At 44.8% G+C, this 18,061-nt stretch overlaps 1 protein-coding gene across 1 annotated transcript in view; it reads left to right on the top strand.

Moving 5' to 3' along the window:
* mapk8ip3 (mitogen-activated protein kinase 8 interacting protein 3) overlaps positions 1 to 18,061 on the top strand; it is a 179,866-nt gene that overhangs the window by 91,484 nt on the left and 70,321 nt on the right. Inside the window, exons 13-17 of the mRNA XM_043711093.1 lie at positions 115 to 267; positions 2,921 to 2,987; positions 7,071 to 7,201; positions 8,874 to 8,930; positions 11,754 to 11,930. Of these exons, the coding sequence (XP_043567028.1) occupies positions 115 to 267; positions 2,921 to 2,987; positions 7,071 to 7,201; positions 8,874 to 8,930; positions 11,754 to 11,930 (585 nt within the window). The remainder of the gene's footprint in view (positions 1 to 114; positions 268 to 2,920; positions 2,988 to 7,070; positions 7,202 to 8,873; positions 8,931 to 11,753; positions 11,931 to 18,061) is intronic.

Raw genomic sequence — 18,061 nt, 5'->3', positions numbered from 1 at the left:
GAGAGATTTTCTGGCTAGTCTTTGATCGGCATTTAAATGAGAATTGTTGGTGTTCGGGGTTCATTTTTTATACTTGAACGTGACTTAACTTGGTGATCTTCATTCCATTTGTAGGAATGCCCTGAACATAGTGAAGAATGACCTGATTGCCAAGGTGGATGAGCTGTCGAGTGAGCAAGAGGTGCTGAAAGGTGAGCTGGAGACTGTCAAACAAGCCAAAGCCAAGGTTGAGAACCGAATGAAGGAACTGGAGGAAGAACTGAAGAGGTGAGATAGTGTGTCATCATCTGTTATTGGACCTTTTCCTTATCGTAGACAGCTCTGCTTGGGGCATGGGACATGCTGTCCATCGAAAGCTCTTACTAGAACAAGGAAATCTCCATCTAAAAATGTGCAGATTTGTCTAGAGTTACCAGTGGGTGGAGCTATGATGTAATTTCCTGGTGTTACACCTTCCCTCTTATGAAGACACTTGCTTTGGCCAAGCATGAGTTATGCAAGGTTTTTGGAGGGATTTTCACCAAGATCTAGTGGATTTCCCACTCTACCCATTTCAGAGGCATCTCGCCATTTGGCGGATCTCTGCCGCAAGACCAGCATCCATTGCGCCTGCCCATGGGACTTCCTGTTACCTGGGACCAACAGTAGGTGCAATGATGCCAAAAGCTGCCAGCCTGGTCCAAGGTTGGAGAAATGGGTTGAGAGTGCATTGCTGGAAAAGCACAGCAGGTGAGGCAGCATCCGAGGAGCAGGAGAGTTGATGTTTCTGGCATAAGCCCTTCATCAGCAGTCCTCACTTTCTCCAAGGTTGGAGGAATACCCAGTGCTCTAGGAAGAAGGTCAATGTCCTTCTCCACTCCAGCACTGTAAATGTTGCTATTCTTTCTCCCATGCCTCACACTCGGTCCATCTCTGCTAATGAACTCAGCTCCCAAGGCTCATCCTCTCTATTCGTCCCTCACCCTCTCCCAACCCTGAGACCACTAACCCCCGCATGCCCTTTGCACTGCCTAGTACCTCAATCAGGACTCTGCACAAAAACCTGTTACAGCTGTGTCACCCACTTCTGTATCCCTTACCAGCTGTCTCTTCCATTCTCAGGAGGGAAATAGCCCACAAGGGGGCAGCTATGGTCAGGACAGGTCATGGGATGCCTGATATCTGGCTCCTCGCCTCTTACGTGGTGAACGTCTTGATCCTTACCCTCCCTGGCACCCTGTCCAAGACTGTCCTCCACTTCCTGTGCCAGGTTGCCTTGAACAAAGGCCTTTGATGGAGAGCTGCTGCCAACTCTGACCAGCTTCCTGGCCCTGTCTGTGTTAAGCAGTAAATAGCCATCCAGCCTTACTGTTTGCCTGATATCTCTGGCTGAAGGGGCAAAAAATACAGCAAAACAAGACAGGGATGCTTTGAACATCCACGTCTGCTCAGAGTGAGTGAGAGCGCTGACAGTGTGAAGGTAGAGATGCAGCCTGGTGCAGTCCCTGAGCTGGGAGTGTGCTCCTGAGCACAGTGTGTCCTTGCCACTGAGTTACAGTGAGGGTTACTGGGGGCACCCTCTGGGGCAAAAACTTCCTGTATGTGATTTGGGGATGGGAACCATGAGGGTTCTGTGAGGCTGGTACATGTCAGATGGCAATATTTGTGACTGGAGTGTGTGTGTGTCTTTGAAATGTTGGCACCCAGCTTCCACTGTGAAGACAGGTCACAGTCAGCAGTGAGTTGCTTCGGTCTCGAGATCGACCTTGTTTGGTGTATTCGATAAGATGGGAAGCCGAATCTTCATGAGATGAATTTTGTGGATTTAATAAAGCACTTAATAAACAGTAATCCCTTTCAATACACAACTTGCTGCTGTCTAGTAAAAAAAAAACTGTCCTTGCTGCTCAGTAAACACAAAACGTGGAGCAAGATACTCCCAGCACAGAGAGAGAGCTCACCAGACCTCAGCTGACTCCCAGACTACTCAGACCACTTGGCATCATGGTAGCCCACAAACCTACCAATACACCAAAACAGTTACTGATGAACCTAAAGAACCCGATACCAACAGCCAGCAAAACAAATGTCATTTACAAAATACCATGCAAGGACTGTAACAAACACTACATTGGACAGGCAGGCAGAAAACTGGCCACCATGATACACTAACACCAACCGGCCTCAAAAAGACATGACCCTCTATCACTAGTATCCTTACACACAGACAAAGAAGGACACCACTTTGGGACAACACATCCATCCTAGGACAGGCTAAACAAAGACACACGCAAAACTCCTAGAGGCCTGGCATTCTAACCAGAAGGTAAAAACAATGACTGCAGATGCTGGAAACCAGACTTTGGATTAGTGCTGCTGGAAGAGCACAGCTGTTCAGGCAGCATCCGAGGAGCAGCAAAATCGACGTTTCGGGCAAAAGCCCTTCAATTTTATTCCTGATGAAGGGCTTTTGCCCGAAACGTCGATTTTGCTGCTCCTCGGATGCTGCCTGAACTACTGTGCTCTTCCAGCACCACTAATCCAAATTCTAACCAGAACTCCACCAATAAACACATCGATTTGGACCCTGTTTACCAACCTCTGAGAAAAAGAACAGGAAATGATATCACCCACCCTAAGAAACCAAGATACGTAAACAGAAAGTGGGACATAACACTAGCGCTTCAGCAGAGGCTCATTGATGATGTTACCCAGTATGGTGACAAAACATCTGAAAACAAACCTTCCAGCTCAGTGCGCAAACTTACAACCAGAATCTAAACGTGCACTACAAATCTTCTCAAAACTCGCTAGCTTTTATTGAGTGGATTAAAATGAATGAGGGAGAGGTGTTTTTCCCAGTGAGCTTTGATCTCTGATATTCTTCTGCTATCATCAGATGGGACTCTCTCCATCTCCAATTAACTTTTATGTCTTTTAGGGTTAAGTCCGAAGCTATTGTGGCCCTGAATAACAAGGAAGGCAGAGAGGAACTGGAGGATGTAAGCGTAAGTTCTCGATGCTGTGTGCTAGATTGTCAATGGCTGTTCAGCTGCAGAGTGATGGATGTCGTCCATTTGGTTCCAGTGGAATGTCCGAATGGCAGCTACAGATGAGTGAGCCACGCAAGTGCGTTTTTAATCCAGTCTTTATGTGCACAAAGTTAACAGTGACTACAGGTTGTATGTCCCTAAAGTAGCAACTCTCTGGTGCAGCAATACCTGTGATGTAACACTTGCAGTCCTCCTGTTTTTCCCTGGAGTGGTTCTGTAATGATCGCTGTTCAGATTGCCTTTTGTTAGACTCCATCCAGTTTGGATACCTTACAATCTGTCCGGATGTACAAGAATTATCCACCTCCCAGATCTCTGGCTGCAACTCAGATTTGTTTGCTACTCCCAGTCACAACAGCAGGGTAACTTCCCAAAGAATAGCCTCTGGTGGGTGTCAGAAAGGGAAAAGTCACGAAACATTTCACCTCAGCAACAGACATGACCGATGTTAGAGAAAAGTAGTCGTGCTGTGATTGGATAGTCCATCGATTTTTTTTTTCCTTAAGTCATCTTCCAGCCACTGGAGGATTAATGGCAATTAGATTCCAGAATCTGGACTGTAACTCACCAGCGAACTACGTTTGTAATTGTTCCCTTGAGCAGTTCTTTGTTTAGCCCCTTCATTACTGCACTGTTGTGTTTGCTGTCTTGAGGAAGTGGTGGTGAGTTACCAATTTAAGCTGCTGCAGTGTGTGTGGTGCAGAGACACCCACAGCTCTGTGGGGGGATGGGGGTGGGTTCCAAGATTTTGGCCCAGTGACCCTGAAGGAATGGTGATGTGTTTCCAAATCAGGATGGGGAGGAGCTTGGAGGTGGTGGTGGTGGTGTTCCCATGTATCTGTTGCTCTTGTCCTTCTCGATGGCAGAGATTTAGAAGATGCTGGTGAAGGAACCTTGCTGCGGTGCATCTTGTAGGTGGTGCATTCTGCCGACTGTGTGTGTTAGTGGCGGAGAAAGTGAATGGTGAGAGCAGTGGATGGGGTCTATTATGTCCTGAATACTTGAACTTTCTTGAGAATTAGAGCTGCAGGCAAGTGGGGAGTATTCAATCCTACTCTTGACTCGTGCTTGTAGATAGCTCTGGGGAGTCAGGAGGGGGGTTCTTGCCAGCGCATTCCATGGTATGTTTATGCTAGTCAGTCTACTTTATCAAACAAACCTTACAGCATTGCAGAGTGTTGTCACCAGATTGATGGCAGTGATGAAGGAAGAGGAACTCCATTACTCCCTCAGAGCATTTAGGGCTGTGGGAGTATATGCCTGTCTTTTCAGTGCCACAAGAAAGACAAGATTAGTCAGATGTCGTCACTAATCCTAACTGAAGACAAGTCTGATTTTTGTTCCCCCTTTATTCATTCACAGGATGAGGGCGTACTGGCCAAACCAGCATTTGTTGCCCATCCCTAATTACCCAGAGAACAGTTAAGAGTTAAAGAGTGGTGCTGGAAAAGCACAGCAGGTCAGTTAGCATCTGAGGGCAGAGGAATCGACATTTCAGGCACAAGCTCTTCATCAGGAATGTTGAGGGAGGGGGTGAGGAAGGGGATTGAGAGATAAATAGGATGGTGGTGGGCCTGCGGGAACATAGCTGGGAAGGTGACGGGTAGATATCTGCAGGTGGAGGGGTGATGATGATAGGTCGGAGTGGATAGGTGGGAAGGTAGATGGACAGGTAGGGCGATGCCGAGTTGGAAGGTTGGAACTGGGATAAGGCGGGGAGAGGGGAGATGAGGAAACTGGTGAAATCAGCGCTGATGCCGTGTGTTTGGAGGGTCCCAAGGTGGAAGGTGAGGCGTTCTTCCTCCAGGTGTCAGGTGGTTAGGGAGTGGCAGTGAAGGAGGTCCAGGGCTTGCATGTCCTTGACAGAATGGGAGGGGAGGATAAAATGGTCAGCTACAGGGCAGTGGGGTTGTTTGGTGCATGTGTCCCAGAGATGTGCCCTGAAACATTGTGAGTTGGCGTCCTGTCTCCCCAATGTAGAGGAGACCACGTTAAGAGCAACAGACACAGTAGATGAGGTGTTTGGTTGTGCAGGAAAATCTCCGTCAGATGTGGAAGGATCCTTTGGAGCCTTGGACAGAGGTGAGGGCGCAGATTTTACACTGCTTGCGATGGCAAGGGAAGGTGGAGGGTGGGGGCCTAATGCGGGAGTCATGGAGGGATTGGTTTCTGCGGAACGCGTATCTCTGGTGGTGGCGTCTGATTGTAGATGGCAGAAATGGCGGAGGACAATGCATTGAGATTAGTGGGGTGGAGTCAACCACATTGCTGTGAGTCAGACCGAGAGAGGATGGCAGTTTCCTTCCCTAAAGGACGTTATTGAACCAGATTGTTTTTTCTGACAATTGATTCATAGTCATCATTAGATTCTTAATTCCAGATGTTTATGGAATTCTAATTCCACCATCTGCTGTGGCAGGATTCGAACCTAGCTCCCCAGAACGTTATCTGGCTCTGTGGACTAACAGTCCAGCAATAATACCACCAGGCCATTGCCTCCCTGTTTGATGAAATGAAACCATTGCTGGCTGCAGCCACAGACAGTGGGTTGAGACATTGTATGGAGCACAGGGATGGTACAAATGAGGCCTGTTTTCTCTAGAATTTAGAAAGTTAAGGGTAATTTGATCGAAGTCTTCAAAATATTAACAGGGAAAGACTGGATAGAGGAAGATAAAATATTTCCATTGGTTGGGGATTCTAGAACTAGGGGACATAACCTGTGAAAAAGGGGTCAGACCGCTCAGGAGGGATGTTAGGAAGCACTTCAACACAAAGGGTGGTAGAGGTTTTGAGAACACTTCCACAAATGGTAGCAAATGCTGGATCAGTTGTTAATTTTAAATCTGAGATAGATTAAATTATGCAAAGCAAAGCTATTAAGATATATGAAGTTGAGCTAAGAGATGAACTATGGTGAAACAGGCTTGAGGGGCCGACTGGCCTCCTCCTGTTCCTAGTAAGCATCATGAATTGCGAAACCGTGGATCAGAAACTGAAGAACCTTTTGCGATACAATTGCAAGCAAATATATTTTTTGGCCGTGTTTCACCACACTGAAGGCTGAGAGTGCACTGAAGTGTTAACAGTTTAATACTGAATAAAACAGCCCGTTTTCAAACAGGGGCAGATAGTTTTGAATTATAATGGCTGATGTATCCTGCCCACGTTATAGTTTTCTTTCAGTTCTGGCTGTGTTCTATACTCTGCTGTGACGTTGGACTCGTGTGGACAAGGTCAGAAGTCACACGACACCAAGTTACAGTCCAACAGGTTTATTTGAAATCGCAAGTTTTCAGAGCGCTGCTCCTTCTTCTTTGATGCTGCTAAAGTTTGTGTTTTAAATAAACCCGTTGGACTGTAACCTGGTGTCGTGTGGCTTCTGACTGTGTTCTGCTATCCTTCTCCCCACCCTCTTGTGTGCGAGAACTCAATCACTTCCTGAATAAGTTAGATAAATAACAGTAAAATTGAATAAATGTCGGCTGGGGCCCAAGCAGTTGCTGGCTCAGCTGTTCTCCCTGCTGTATTGTCTGTGTGAGTCACTGGCAGACTGCTGTCGAGTCAGATAGCAGGCCACCTTTCGGCGAGAGCGACAATGTAAATGCTGAAAGGAGAGCAAAACAACTCTGCTCCTGGGGGAGTGGGGTGCTGCTGCCTAAATGAATGCCCATGGGGATGAGGGAAACAGCAGAGAATGAGTCGACCACAGCAACTAACACACGTTTGAGGCTATTTCAATGTAGTTTTCAGTATTTGGTTAGAGGGGTGTGGTTTGGAGATGTTGCCTGTCATTGCTTTTCAGTGGCACAAGGAGAGAGCAAACACCAGGGCAAGGTAACGAGGCTAACTAAACCAAGAAGATACTGCACCTGCACTGCTCCCATTTGTTTTTCATGTTTCACGTTTATGCAGTGGTTTCCAGTCCGGAGCAGGGTTCTGTTGAATGTGTTCAATTCACTTCACTGCTCTAATAAAGTGTGTAGGAGGTGCTGGTTTTTACCTGTTCTGATGAAGCAATGCTTCCATAACCTACAGGATGATGTGCAGGTGGCCCAGAGGCGGCGTTTCACCCGGGTGGAGATGGCGAGGGTGCTGATGGAGCGCAATCAGTACAAGGAGAGGTTAATGGAGCTGCAGGAGGCTGTCAGGTGGACTGAGATGATCAGGTGGGAAGGCGGATCCTATCACATCGATGGGCAAAGTGGGTGTTGTGCAGCGTCTCTGTGGTGGCTTTATCTCTGTTTCTTTTTCTTTGAACAGCAGTGGGTACAATGGTGTGATGCATGCCCGAATATAACTGGCACATGACCTGATCTTGCTGAATGCTAATCCCTCATGCACGTGCTGTGTTGATAATCTCGACATTTTGGCATTTCCTTGTTATCTTTCAGTGCTGATGGATTCCCAGTATTGTAAAGTGAATGCAGTGACATTGATAGACGAATTGGGGGTGCGGGTGGCCTTTGCGGATGTGTGAAGTGCTGGTACTGACAGCCACCACCACATCAGCATGAGCGAGACCATTGAGATGTGGAATGAGTTGTGGATTTGCCAAAGCCCATCCTGGGTTACTGACCGAAACCAGCTTCATCCCCAAATGGCTTCCCTTTTTCCTCAGGCGTTCTTAAAACAAAAAAAAAGTGCAGATTAATTGGAGATTAAATTACATTTCCTATGGTATGGAAACAGGCCCTTTGGCCCAACAAGTCCATACTGATCCTCTGAAGAGTAACCCACCCAGACCCATTCCCCTACCCTATAATTACCCCGAAGTAATGTGCCTCACACTGTGGGCAATTTAATGTGGCCAATTCACCTGACTTGCACATCGTTAAATTATGGGAGGAAACTGGAGCACCCGGAGGAAACCCACGCAGACATGGGGAGAATGCGCAAACTCCACACACAGTCACCCAACGCTGGGATCAAACCTGGGACCCTGGAGCTGTGAGGCAGCTGTGCTACCCCTCTTATCAAGTGTTCTTCTGTTTGGCCCAATATGTAATTGTACTTGGTTTAATTTACATCAAGATGTAGAGTTGGTTAAAACACAGAATTTGAAAACAATGGAGCCTTGGTATTAGAAGGGGCAGCACGGTGGCTCAGTGGTTAGCACTGCTGTCTCTCAGCACCAGGAATCGATTCTAGCCTCTGGGGACTGTGCAAATTCCACACAGACATTCTCCCCGTGTCTGTGTGGGTTTCCTCCAGGTGTTCTGATTTCTTCCCACAGTCCAAAGATGTGCAACTTAGGTGGATTGACCATGCTAAATTATCCATTGTATCCAGGGATGTGTAGGCAATAGGGTAGGGGAATGGGTCTGGGTCAGATGCTCTTTAGAGGGTCAGTGTGGACTTGTTTGGCCAAATGGCCTGTTTCCTCACTTTAGGGATTATATATATATAAACAAATAGCTTATTGACCAGCATAGAGTAGCATCCATTTTAAAAAGGAAATTTGCAAAGTGCAAATTAACTAGGAAAGGCTATCTCAACTAGGAAGAAATTGAACATTTTACAAGCGCAGCGTTGAACCTTGCCAGATAAATGAACACCCCAGAGACCATCAAAGTCGGGAGAGAGGTCGACACAGAAGAAATGGCAAGAATCAGGGGTTACAATGTAATACTATTACAAAGGCAAAGCACAAACGAGAGGAAGGAAACCTGACCCCTGGAATGTTTTTGCTGGATGCAATGATTGAAAGTGTTTCCCAGGAATTTTCTGCCGGACTGAGTTTCACTGAATTGACAGTAATTGTGGTTTTAAGCAAGTTGACCATTTGGGATAATATGTGCTCGATGTGTCATTTACTGTTTTATTTTTAATATTTATTAGAGCTTCTCGAGAATACCCATCAATCCAGGAGAAGAAAAAGTCAGGCATTTGGCAGTTGTAAGTATTTTAATTGTAGAATACTGGTTCGAATGGGTTTAAAAATAATTTGAAATAACGAGTTTTGAGAAGATTTGTAGCTCAGGTTGAGGTTCTGGATGTAGGTTTGCTCGCTGAGCTGGAAGGTTCATTTCCAGACGTTTGGTCACTCTACTAGGTAACATCTTCAGTGGGCCTCCGGGCGAAGAACTGTTCATGATTCCTGCTTTCTATTGACATGTTTGGGCTTCTGCGTTGGTGACGTCATTTCCTGTTCTTTTTCTCAGGGGGAGATGGATGGGGTCTAACTCGATGTGTTTGTTGATAGAGTTCCAGTTGGAATGCCATGCTTCCAGGAATTCTTGTGCATGTCTCTGTTTGGCTTGTCTGAGGATGGATGTGTTGTCCCACTGATGACCTTTGTCATCACTAAACAAAACAAATTAGAGGAAACCTTCAAGACTATCAATAATACCCTTACTGGCATAAAATTCACTAAAGAGGAGGAAAACAACAACAAACTGCCATTCCTAGATGTCACAGTAGAGCGAACAGCCAATGGGGAACTTCAAACCAGCATCTACAGGGAAAACAATACATAGAGACCAAATATTGAACGACAGAAGTAATCATCCCAACATCCACAAACAAAGCTGCATCAGAACATTATTTCCATGAGCTAACACACACTGCAACACAGTAGAGGAAAATCGCTATACAATGTATTCAAATAGAATGGGTACCCAATGAGCACAGTCCGCCGACTTGTCAGCAACAAGCCCAAACAAGCAGACAAAATGCGTCCAGAAACCCTAACCACTCTCCCCTACATCAAAGACATCTTGGAAATGACTGCCAGACTACTCAGACCCCTTGGCATCATGGTAGCCCACAAACCCACCAACACACTAAAACAGCAGCTAATGAACTTGGAAGGCCCTATACAGACAACAAGCAAAATTGATGTCATTTACGAAATACCATGCAAGAACCAAACCATACATTGGACAAACAGGCAGAAAACTAGCCACCAGGATACATGAACATCAACTAGCCACAAAATGACATGACCCATTCTCAGTAGTATCCTCACATACAGATAAGGAAGGACACCACTTTGACTGGGACAACACATCCATCCTCAGACAAGCCAAACAGAAACTCGCACGAGAATTCCTAGAAGCATGCCATTCCAACCGGAACACTATCAACAAACGCATCGAGTTAGACCCCATCTACCACCCCCTGAGAAAAAGAACAGGAAATGACATCACCACAGGAAATGACATCACCAACCCAAAGAAACCCAAACATATCAATAGAAAGCACAAACAGTGCTTTGCCCGGATGCCCACTGAAGATGTTACCTAGTAGGGTGACGAAACGTCTGGAAATGAACCTTCCAGCTCGGTGAGCAAACCTACATCCATAATTTGAAATGCATGTTTTCTTACAATTTATAATCGTGTGTGGTATTGTCCAAGGGTAGTGATATATCGGTACATTCTGATCAGTGTTAACAGACAGTGATCAGTCTATCACACTTTGGATTGGCAGCTGTGCTCCCAGAGCTCTGTCCTTGTTACTCAGAGTCATATAACACAGAAACAGACCCTTTGGTCCAACCAGCCCATGATGACCATAATCCCAAAAATAAACTAGTCCCACCTATCTGCGCTTGGCCCATATCCCTCCAAACCTATCTTATTTATGTATTTAGCTAAATGTCTTTTAAAGATTGTACCTGTACCCAACTCCACCACTTATTCTGGAAGTTCATTCCACACACTGTGTGCTTTAAAATCAAAAGTTGCCCCCCATGTCCTTTTTAAATCTTTGTCCTCTCACCCTTTTAATATGTCCCTTAGCCTTGAAATCCCCCATGCTAGGGAAAAGACATCTACCATTCACCTTATCTATACCCCTCATGATTTTATAAACTTCTCAGGTCACCCCTCCACCTCTGATGCTCCAGTGAAAAAAAAGCCCCAGCCTCTCTCTCTCTCTCTCTCTCTCTCTCTCTCTCTCTCTCTCTCTCTCTCTCTCTCTCTCTCTCGCACAAACTGTCCATTCCTGGTGACATCTGGAAGGAGTGAGCTGGACTATTCCTGTGTGACCTTCTCTCCCACTGTTTGGAGGTTTTATGACCTTCCTTTGGTTAGCGCCTGGGAGAATGTGAGAGAAGGTTTAGTCCAGCAGGCGAGGGGAGAGGTCGGAGGAGCTTGTCATAGTATCACTTCACCCACTTGGAATTGGAGAACCAATGCTGGAATATTTCTTTAAAGTGAGAGATCAGTAGAGTCATCGAGATGTACAGCGTGGAAACAGACCCTTCGGTCCAATTGGTCCATGCCGACCAGATATCCCAACCCAATCTAATCCCATTTGCCAGTGCTTGGCCCATATCCCTCTAAACCCTTCATGTTCATATACCCATCCAGATATCTTTTAAATGCTGTAATTGTAACAGCCTCCACCACTTCCTCTGGCAGCTCATTCCATACATGCAGCACCCTCTGTGTGAAAAAGTTGCCCCTCAGGTCCCTTCTATATCTTTCCCCCCTCACCCTGAGCCCGTGCCCTCATGTGGAGGAACAGAGTGGTTTAGGTACTTGTGTAAAGTTGCCATCGTCCCAGAGGAGCACTGTGCTGTGCCCTCATTTGAGAGTGAGGATTGGTGTTGAGTTTTACTGCATGTCTGGTTAGGTTGAAAAGGCAGGACGTACTTGGGTTATATACATTATAAAAAAGATATTGTAATACATTAAAAGTAGCGATGTCTTTTGCGCGATTATTAGGCTGGTTCTCTTTTCCTGTTACTCTATCTATTCTCCTTTCCTCCAGTTTCAGCCGCCTCTTCAGCTCCTCTTCTACAGCCCAGCCCACCAAGAGGCCACCGGTTCTTCATTACGCTGCTCCCAACACCTACGGCTCTTCTGGCTTCACCAAGCGGCGGAGCCACACCATGTCGCAGTTATCTACCGCAGACAGAACACGTGCCATAGACTTCCTGCCTGAGGAGTAAGTGACAGCTTAAATGGTGTGGCCTTGCCCCACCTGTACAGCCCCAACATGCAGCCTGCTCCCATGGCTCAGGGTTGATTATAAAGTTTTTCAATTTGCATATATTTAGGCTGATTTTCCATAACCTCCGCTGTTTCATTTCCATGTTTCATTTGCTTTGCTTGGTTCTTGATTTTGCTGCTCCTCCATTTGTGATGATTGGTTACTGTCAAAGAAAGGTTGTTTGCAAAGGTCATGCTGCTATCTATTTTGATTTTCATGCAGAAGGAGCTTAGCATCAGGACTTGTGTTTTTGAAGGAATCTCACCTTCAGCACACTTTCCTTTGAAAGAGGGTTCGAGCCAACAGAACATATTTTGATACTGATCCATTGTTTTCAACTAAAATGGCATGAAATGTACGTTTTGTTGAGATTTTGATTGTTGGTGTTCACGGAGCCAGACAGTGATGTTGCGGCTGCATTAATATCCATCTCAGATGCAGTCAGAGCATGAGCATGTCTGACCTCTCCTCATGCTATCAGCTTCAGAAAAGCTAACCAGGCAGTTTGCCAGACATTAGAATCACCACACTCCTCCCACGCTTCCCAGTTAAAGAGGAATGAAGAAACGAAACTGGAGAAAGAGGAGCGTTTTCAAAATAAAAAAAAAATCAAAATTTGTTTATTTGGATCCGCCTGAAAGAGAACTCTTATTGGGAAATTTCTTCCTTTAAACAAAGCACAGGAACATGGCTTGAGATTCAGGAACTAAGTAGCTCAAGAGATTACCGTTTCACAAATTGCTTTAAAGATCTAATTTCCAAAAGTGTGAATCCTCCAAAGTTATACATTGAGATGTATGACAACTGTGAGGTCTATGGTGACAGTGAAGTGGACTTGTATTTGTGTTGATTTTCCTCTGATTACTAATATGAGAGAGTGTGGTGGTATGTTTATATTTCTACTTTTTAATCCTAGTCAATCTTTTTGTTAAATGTACTTTTTATGGGTAGACATTAACAAGTGATTGACCGGTTGGGTGCCTGTAACCTCATAGTGAGATGGGGCTAGATAGCTCAGTTGGCTGGACAGGGTTCTCAATGCCAACAGTGCAGGTCAAGGTCATCTTGGATCTGGCTCTGTGTCCTGCCCATGAGAGTCAAACGCACTGGCTAACCACTGCTGATGAAAACAGTTCAGAATGAAGCACCAGCAGACAATGAGCCTTCAGACAGAGCACGCATGGACTTGAAAATGGATCTTTACAGGACACCCAAGTCGCCATTCTAAAACATGATACAACTGGGGCAAAGAAAAGGAAGTTAACCTGGAGATTAACATGGTTATGAGTAAGTTGCTTATGGTGTTGAGGGTGGGGTTGGGTACACAGTTCATCCACCTCCAAAAGACTGTATTTATGAAATGCATTGGACATAATAGAAGGTCCCAAAGCATTCCATGGAAGTATCATTGAATAAAATGTGGCACTGAGCTAAGGAGTGGATAATCAAACGCTTGGTTAATGAGTTGTTTATATGATCGGGGATGTAGGAATAGCCCAGACAAAGGTTGTTGAGTATCTCATTGGATGGGATAGCAGGCTCGAAGGACTGAACGGCTTACTTCCGCTCTTGTTTCTTATGTTCTCAAAAACCCTCTTAAAGGAGGGGATAGAGAAGGAGAGGTTTAGGACTCTGTTCCCAGAGCTTAAGGCTGAAGCATCTGAAAGTATGGTCTCAAGTGGTGGTACAGTTGGGATGCTCAGCATCTGAGAGTTAGAGGAACACAGACATTTCAGGGGATTGTGGGACTGGTGGTGAGTTACAGATATGTGGAGAGCCAAAGCCATAGAGGGATATGGAATAAGTCTAGGGTATAAATATTATACAGTGAATAATTTTGATAAGGGTTTGGAGGAATGCTTCAATTTAATGAGGAAGCAGGCTGTGTGGAAGTTTCCCATCCTCCTGTGGTCCTGGGTTACAGTTCACTTGGTCACTATGGCAATGTGCACTTTTACAGGATGGTGTCATCCAGAGCTCTGGGCTTGGATTGGTTTACATCAGGTGGAGTCATTAGAATGCTGTGACATCTAAAGAGGCCTTTTGCCCATTGTCCCTGTGCTGCCCTTTGTCCAAAATAGTCGTGCAACACCGTCTAATTTCCCATGACTCTGCAAATTAGTGTTCTTGAAGTAAACGTTGAATTGGCTTATAGAAATTCCCTTTGTATTTGGTTACACCATCCCTTAAGATAGAACTTTCCAAATCTTCCCACTCTGGGCACAATTTTCCCTGCCCTTGAAGTGTCCAGAAAGGGGAAAATAACTGGGTGTGGTAGTCACGGAGAGAAACTCACTCTCCCTTCTGACCACCTCTGTAATTGAGTGTGGGTAAGAGGTCCATTGGTGAATTTTTTTGACTCGCCACTAACTAAGGCCCTTAATTAATGGCTGCTTCAGGCCCTCCCCAGTCATGTGCCCCCACAGCGAGTCTGTCTTGCTTTCTGTTTTGCTCACAGCTCTCACTGTTCAGTTAACTGACAGCCATTCGTGTTATTGGCAGGCAAAGACTGTTGGTAATTAGTCCCTAGTCCACAAACCAGCTCCACTTGTATGCAACCCTTCAGTTCCAGTTTGTCTGCATTCTGCAGGCACCCACACCTTCACAAACAGGGTTCACAAAAGGCATCAGATTCCTTTCTTTCATCCATCCTTGTAAACCTCTGGGTTTGAAAACTGTGCTTTTTCATTACAATTCAGAATTTTAAAAAGATCAAAAGCGAAAGGGACACGGTGGGGGTTGGGAAAGGTGCCCAACTGTGGCGTCCTTTCTGGCAGGTTTGGGACAGCCTCTGATTGCCCCAATTTAGACACAGTCAGAGGCATGGATAGGGGCACCATTGACGTTCCCTCTCTAAAAACCAAACACCCCTGTCCCTTGCCTCCAACCCCTCTTTACGCAATGAAATCAGATTAAAAATGGCTTGCCACCTTGTCCTGAGGATTAGATCTTGACTGAAGGGTATTAGGATCCCAAAACCAATGGCCGGTATCTTCTGGCAACTCAGGATGCCAATGACAAGTCTGAGATAGTCTGAGAAACCCACTCAAGGTCATCTGTCAGTTCTTAATTCAACTGGGTGCCCATCAATTAGTTCATTATCCTGCCAACTTCAACAGAAATTGCTGGAGAAACTCAGCAGCTCTGACAGCATCTCCAGAATGAAAACAGAGTTAACGTTTCGGCTCCAGTGATTCCTTAGGTAGGTCCTGAAGAAAAGTGGCCAGACCTGAGACGTTAACTCGAGTTTTCTCTCCGCAGATGCGTGCTGGACCTGCTGAATTTCTCCAGTTTTGTATTTTGCTCCAGATTATCAGCACCTGCAAGTCTTTGTTTTATTTCTGAGTTATCTTGTCAGTGGGAGTAGCATGTTACCTTCCCCCTAATGCAATCAGACCCACGTTTAGAAAACAAAGCCTCAGAAAATTATGCCCATAGTGAGAGAAATGTTTCCTTACTTCTTCACATTTGGTTTTCTTTCCAATTATTTTGAGACTTCTGGATGACTATCCCCATGTGACAGGAAATAATTTCTCCCTCTTTGGTTCATCAAAAGACCATCATCATTTGGAACATCTTTATCAATCCCCTGTTAATTTCCGCTGCTCTAAGATGAGCAATCCCATTTTCCCTAATCCCTCTACAGAACTAAAATCCCTCATTCCTGGTACAATTTTAGTTAAATCCAAAAGTTGGGGGACACCCATGATGGATGTTTCAAGCTGTATGTGTGTCCTGACTTGGAGAGGTGAGGACACTTTGTTAAAATATTTAAATTAGAGTGGACAGGTTAGCTCAGATCTTGAGTATTGCTGGAAAAAAGGCATGCCTTGTCAAAGATAGTTGACTTGCACTCATCTGGATAATTTACAAGAATGCCCAATAATGAGAGGGGGGCTGCGGATTGGTTGGCAAGTAGACGCTGAAATTTAAATTTTGATGCCAGGTGTTTTTCGAGGCTTGGGAAATCTGGGAACCAAAAGGAAGTGGGACACACTGGCTCCAGAAAACTTCTTAACCACTGGACTTTATGGATCCTTCCCTCAGCCTCTCAAGAAATCCTTTCTCCTCCTTTTTGTCTATTGTGACCCCTCTATCCCCTGTCACAGTGGCTGACCTCCATCCTGAGCAGCCGCTTCCCTGAAATCCCGAGGGTCATCCACACCTTCCTCACCATCTTGTAAATACCTGGGACTTGGAGCAGACTGTAGGGTAATTTACTGCTGATATTGGAGATAACCAAGCTGTGATACCCTGATATTTACATTAGAAATTACTTTTATTTTCAGAACAACAGGAATAGAATGATCGTGGCTTCCTCATCTGTATAGATGACGCTTTGTTCTGTTAACCAAACTCTGGAGAGTTTAAAATGCATTTGTCTAAAACTTGCATTTACAAAGTGCTTAATTCCACAATCTTAAGGGGTAAAGTGATTTACAGCCAATGAAATGGCTTTCAAAGTTGGATTGTTGTGATGTTGGAGACACAGCAGCAAGCTCCCACAGATGGCAGTGTGACAATGATCAGATAATCAGAAGTGTTGGTCAGCATGCCCATGCTATTCTTTGGATAATATTATTACATGCCAACCTGAGAGGGCAGGCTGAACCTTGGTTTAACATTTGAATCATAAGAAGGTAGCTCTGTTTGTCTAGTACTCCCTCAGTCGTGTATTAAAGTGTCACTCTGAGCGTTTAAAAAAAACTAGATCTCCCACCCCTTTCTATAATTAAAAAAAAATTGTAAATCCAAGGAATGAATACTTTGTTAAGCCTTGATTTGGCTTTCACTGAAAAAAAACAAGTTTGATTTTGATAAATGTGTGAACGGGATAAGAATTCCCATCTGTTTTTGTTCCAACTAGCCACTCTTTCAATTAAAATACATATTTTAAATGGGGCATCTAAATAAGACTCCTCAAGACTAAAATTATTCTTAGTATACACTTAAAACAGTTATGTATTTATTTACGCATGAATTGTGTGTACTTCTCAGGGAACTTACAAACATTAGGGTGCACAGCGGAGTGACCAGTGGAAAACTTTGACTAAAAGTAATATTCAGACAAGATTTACAAGGATCTTGCCAGGGTTGGAGGTTTTGAGCTATAGGAAGAGGCTGAAAAGGCTGGGCTGTTTTTCCCTGGATCGTCAGAGACTGAGGGGTGACCTTATAGAGGTTTATAACATTTTAAGGGGCATGGATAGGATAAATAGACAAGGTCTTTTCCCTGAGGTGGGGGGAGTCCAGAACTAGAGGGCATAGGTTTAAGGTGAGAGGGGAAAGGTTTAAAAGGGAGCTGAGAGTCAACTTTTTCACGTAGAAGCTGCTGCGTGTATAGAATGAGCTGCCAGAGGAAGTGGTGGAGGCTGGTACAATTGCAGCATTTAAAAGGCAAATGAAAGAAGGATGAAGTACAAACTTTTTTTTCACATGGCATGCAGCTTCGGTCTGGAATGTGCTGCCTGGACATCTGGTGGATGCAGGATCAAGTTGAGGTGTTCAAGGCAGTGCTCGATGATTGTTTTGCAGTTAAATAACTTGCAGGGTTACAGAGGAAAACAGCAGGAGATTTGGTACCAGGTAAATGATGGGCCGAATGACCACCACCTGCACTGTAACAGTTCAGTAATTCTGTGGTCACATCAGCGAAAAGACGAGTGAAGTAACGCAAAGCCCACTCGAAGCATGCTGGAACATTTCACTCACTTACTTGTAATGCAGATATTGGCTACATGTTTCAGGAGAGCCAATGTTATGAGGATGAGCTGGTGAGGAGACTTTGGAATTATAATTTGAAAGAAGTATGAATATTTCAGGGGCAGGATAGTGAAGTTGGGAAGTTCAGCAAAATGTAAAACATTGAAAGAATGTCACAGAACAAAGCAGCAGATATAAGTTCAGAGAGAATTTTTTAAAAAATGCTGAAAATATGGCAGAAGCAGAGGATGTGCAGCATTCAGACCTTCAGTTCATGATCAGCAACTGTATAACAGACACAGTTTTATTTTGAACAACTCCTTTCCATCTCTTGAAGCATGCCCTATTGCAGACAATCTTTCTTTCAGAGAAGTGTGTATTTT

Source organism: Chiloscyllium plagiosum, chromosome 21, assembly GCF_004010195.1.
Source record: "Chiloscyllium plagiosum isolate BGI_BamShark_2017 chromosome 21, ASM401019v2, whole genome shotgun sequence".
Classification (NCBI taxonomy): domain Eukaryota; kingdom Metazoa; phylum Chordata; class Chondrichthyes; order Orectolobiformes; family Hemiscylliidae; genus Chiloscyllium; species Chiloscyllium plagiosum.
Note: the sequence above shows the minus strand (reverse complement) of the source record. Positions and strands in the feature narration are given on the sequence as shown.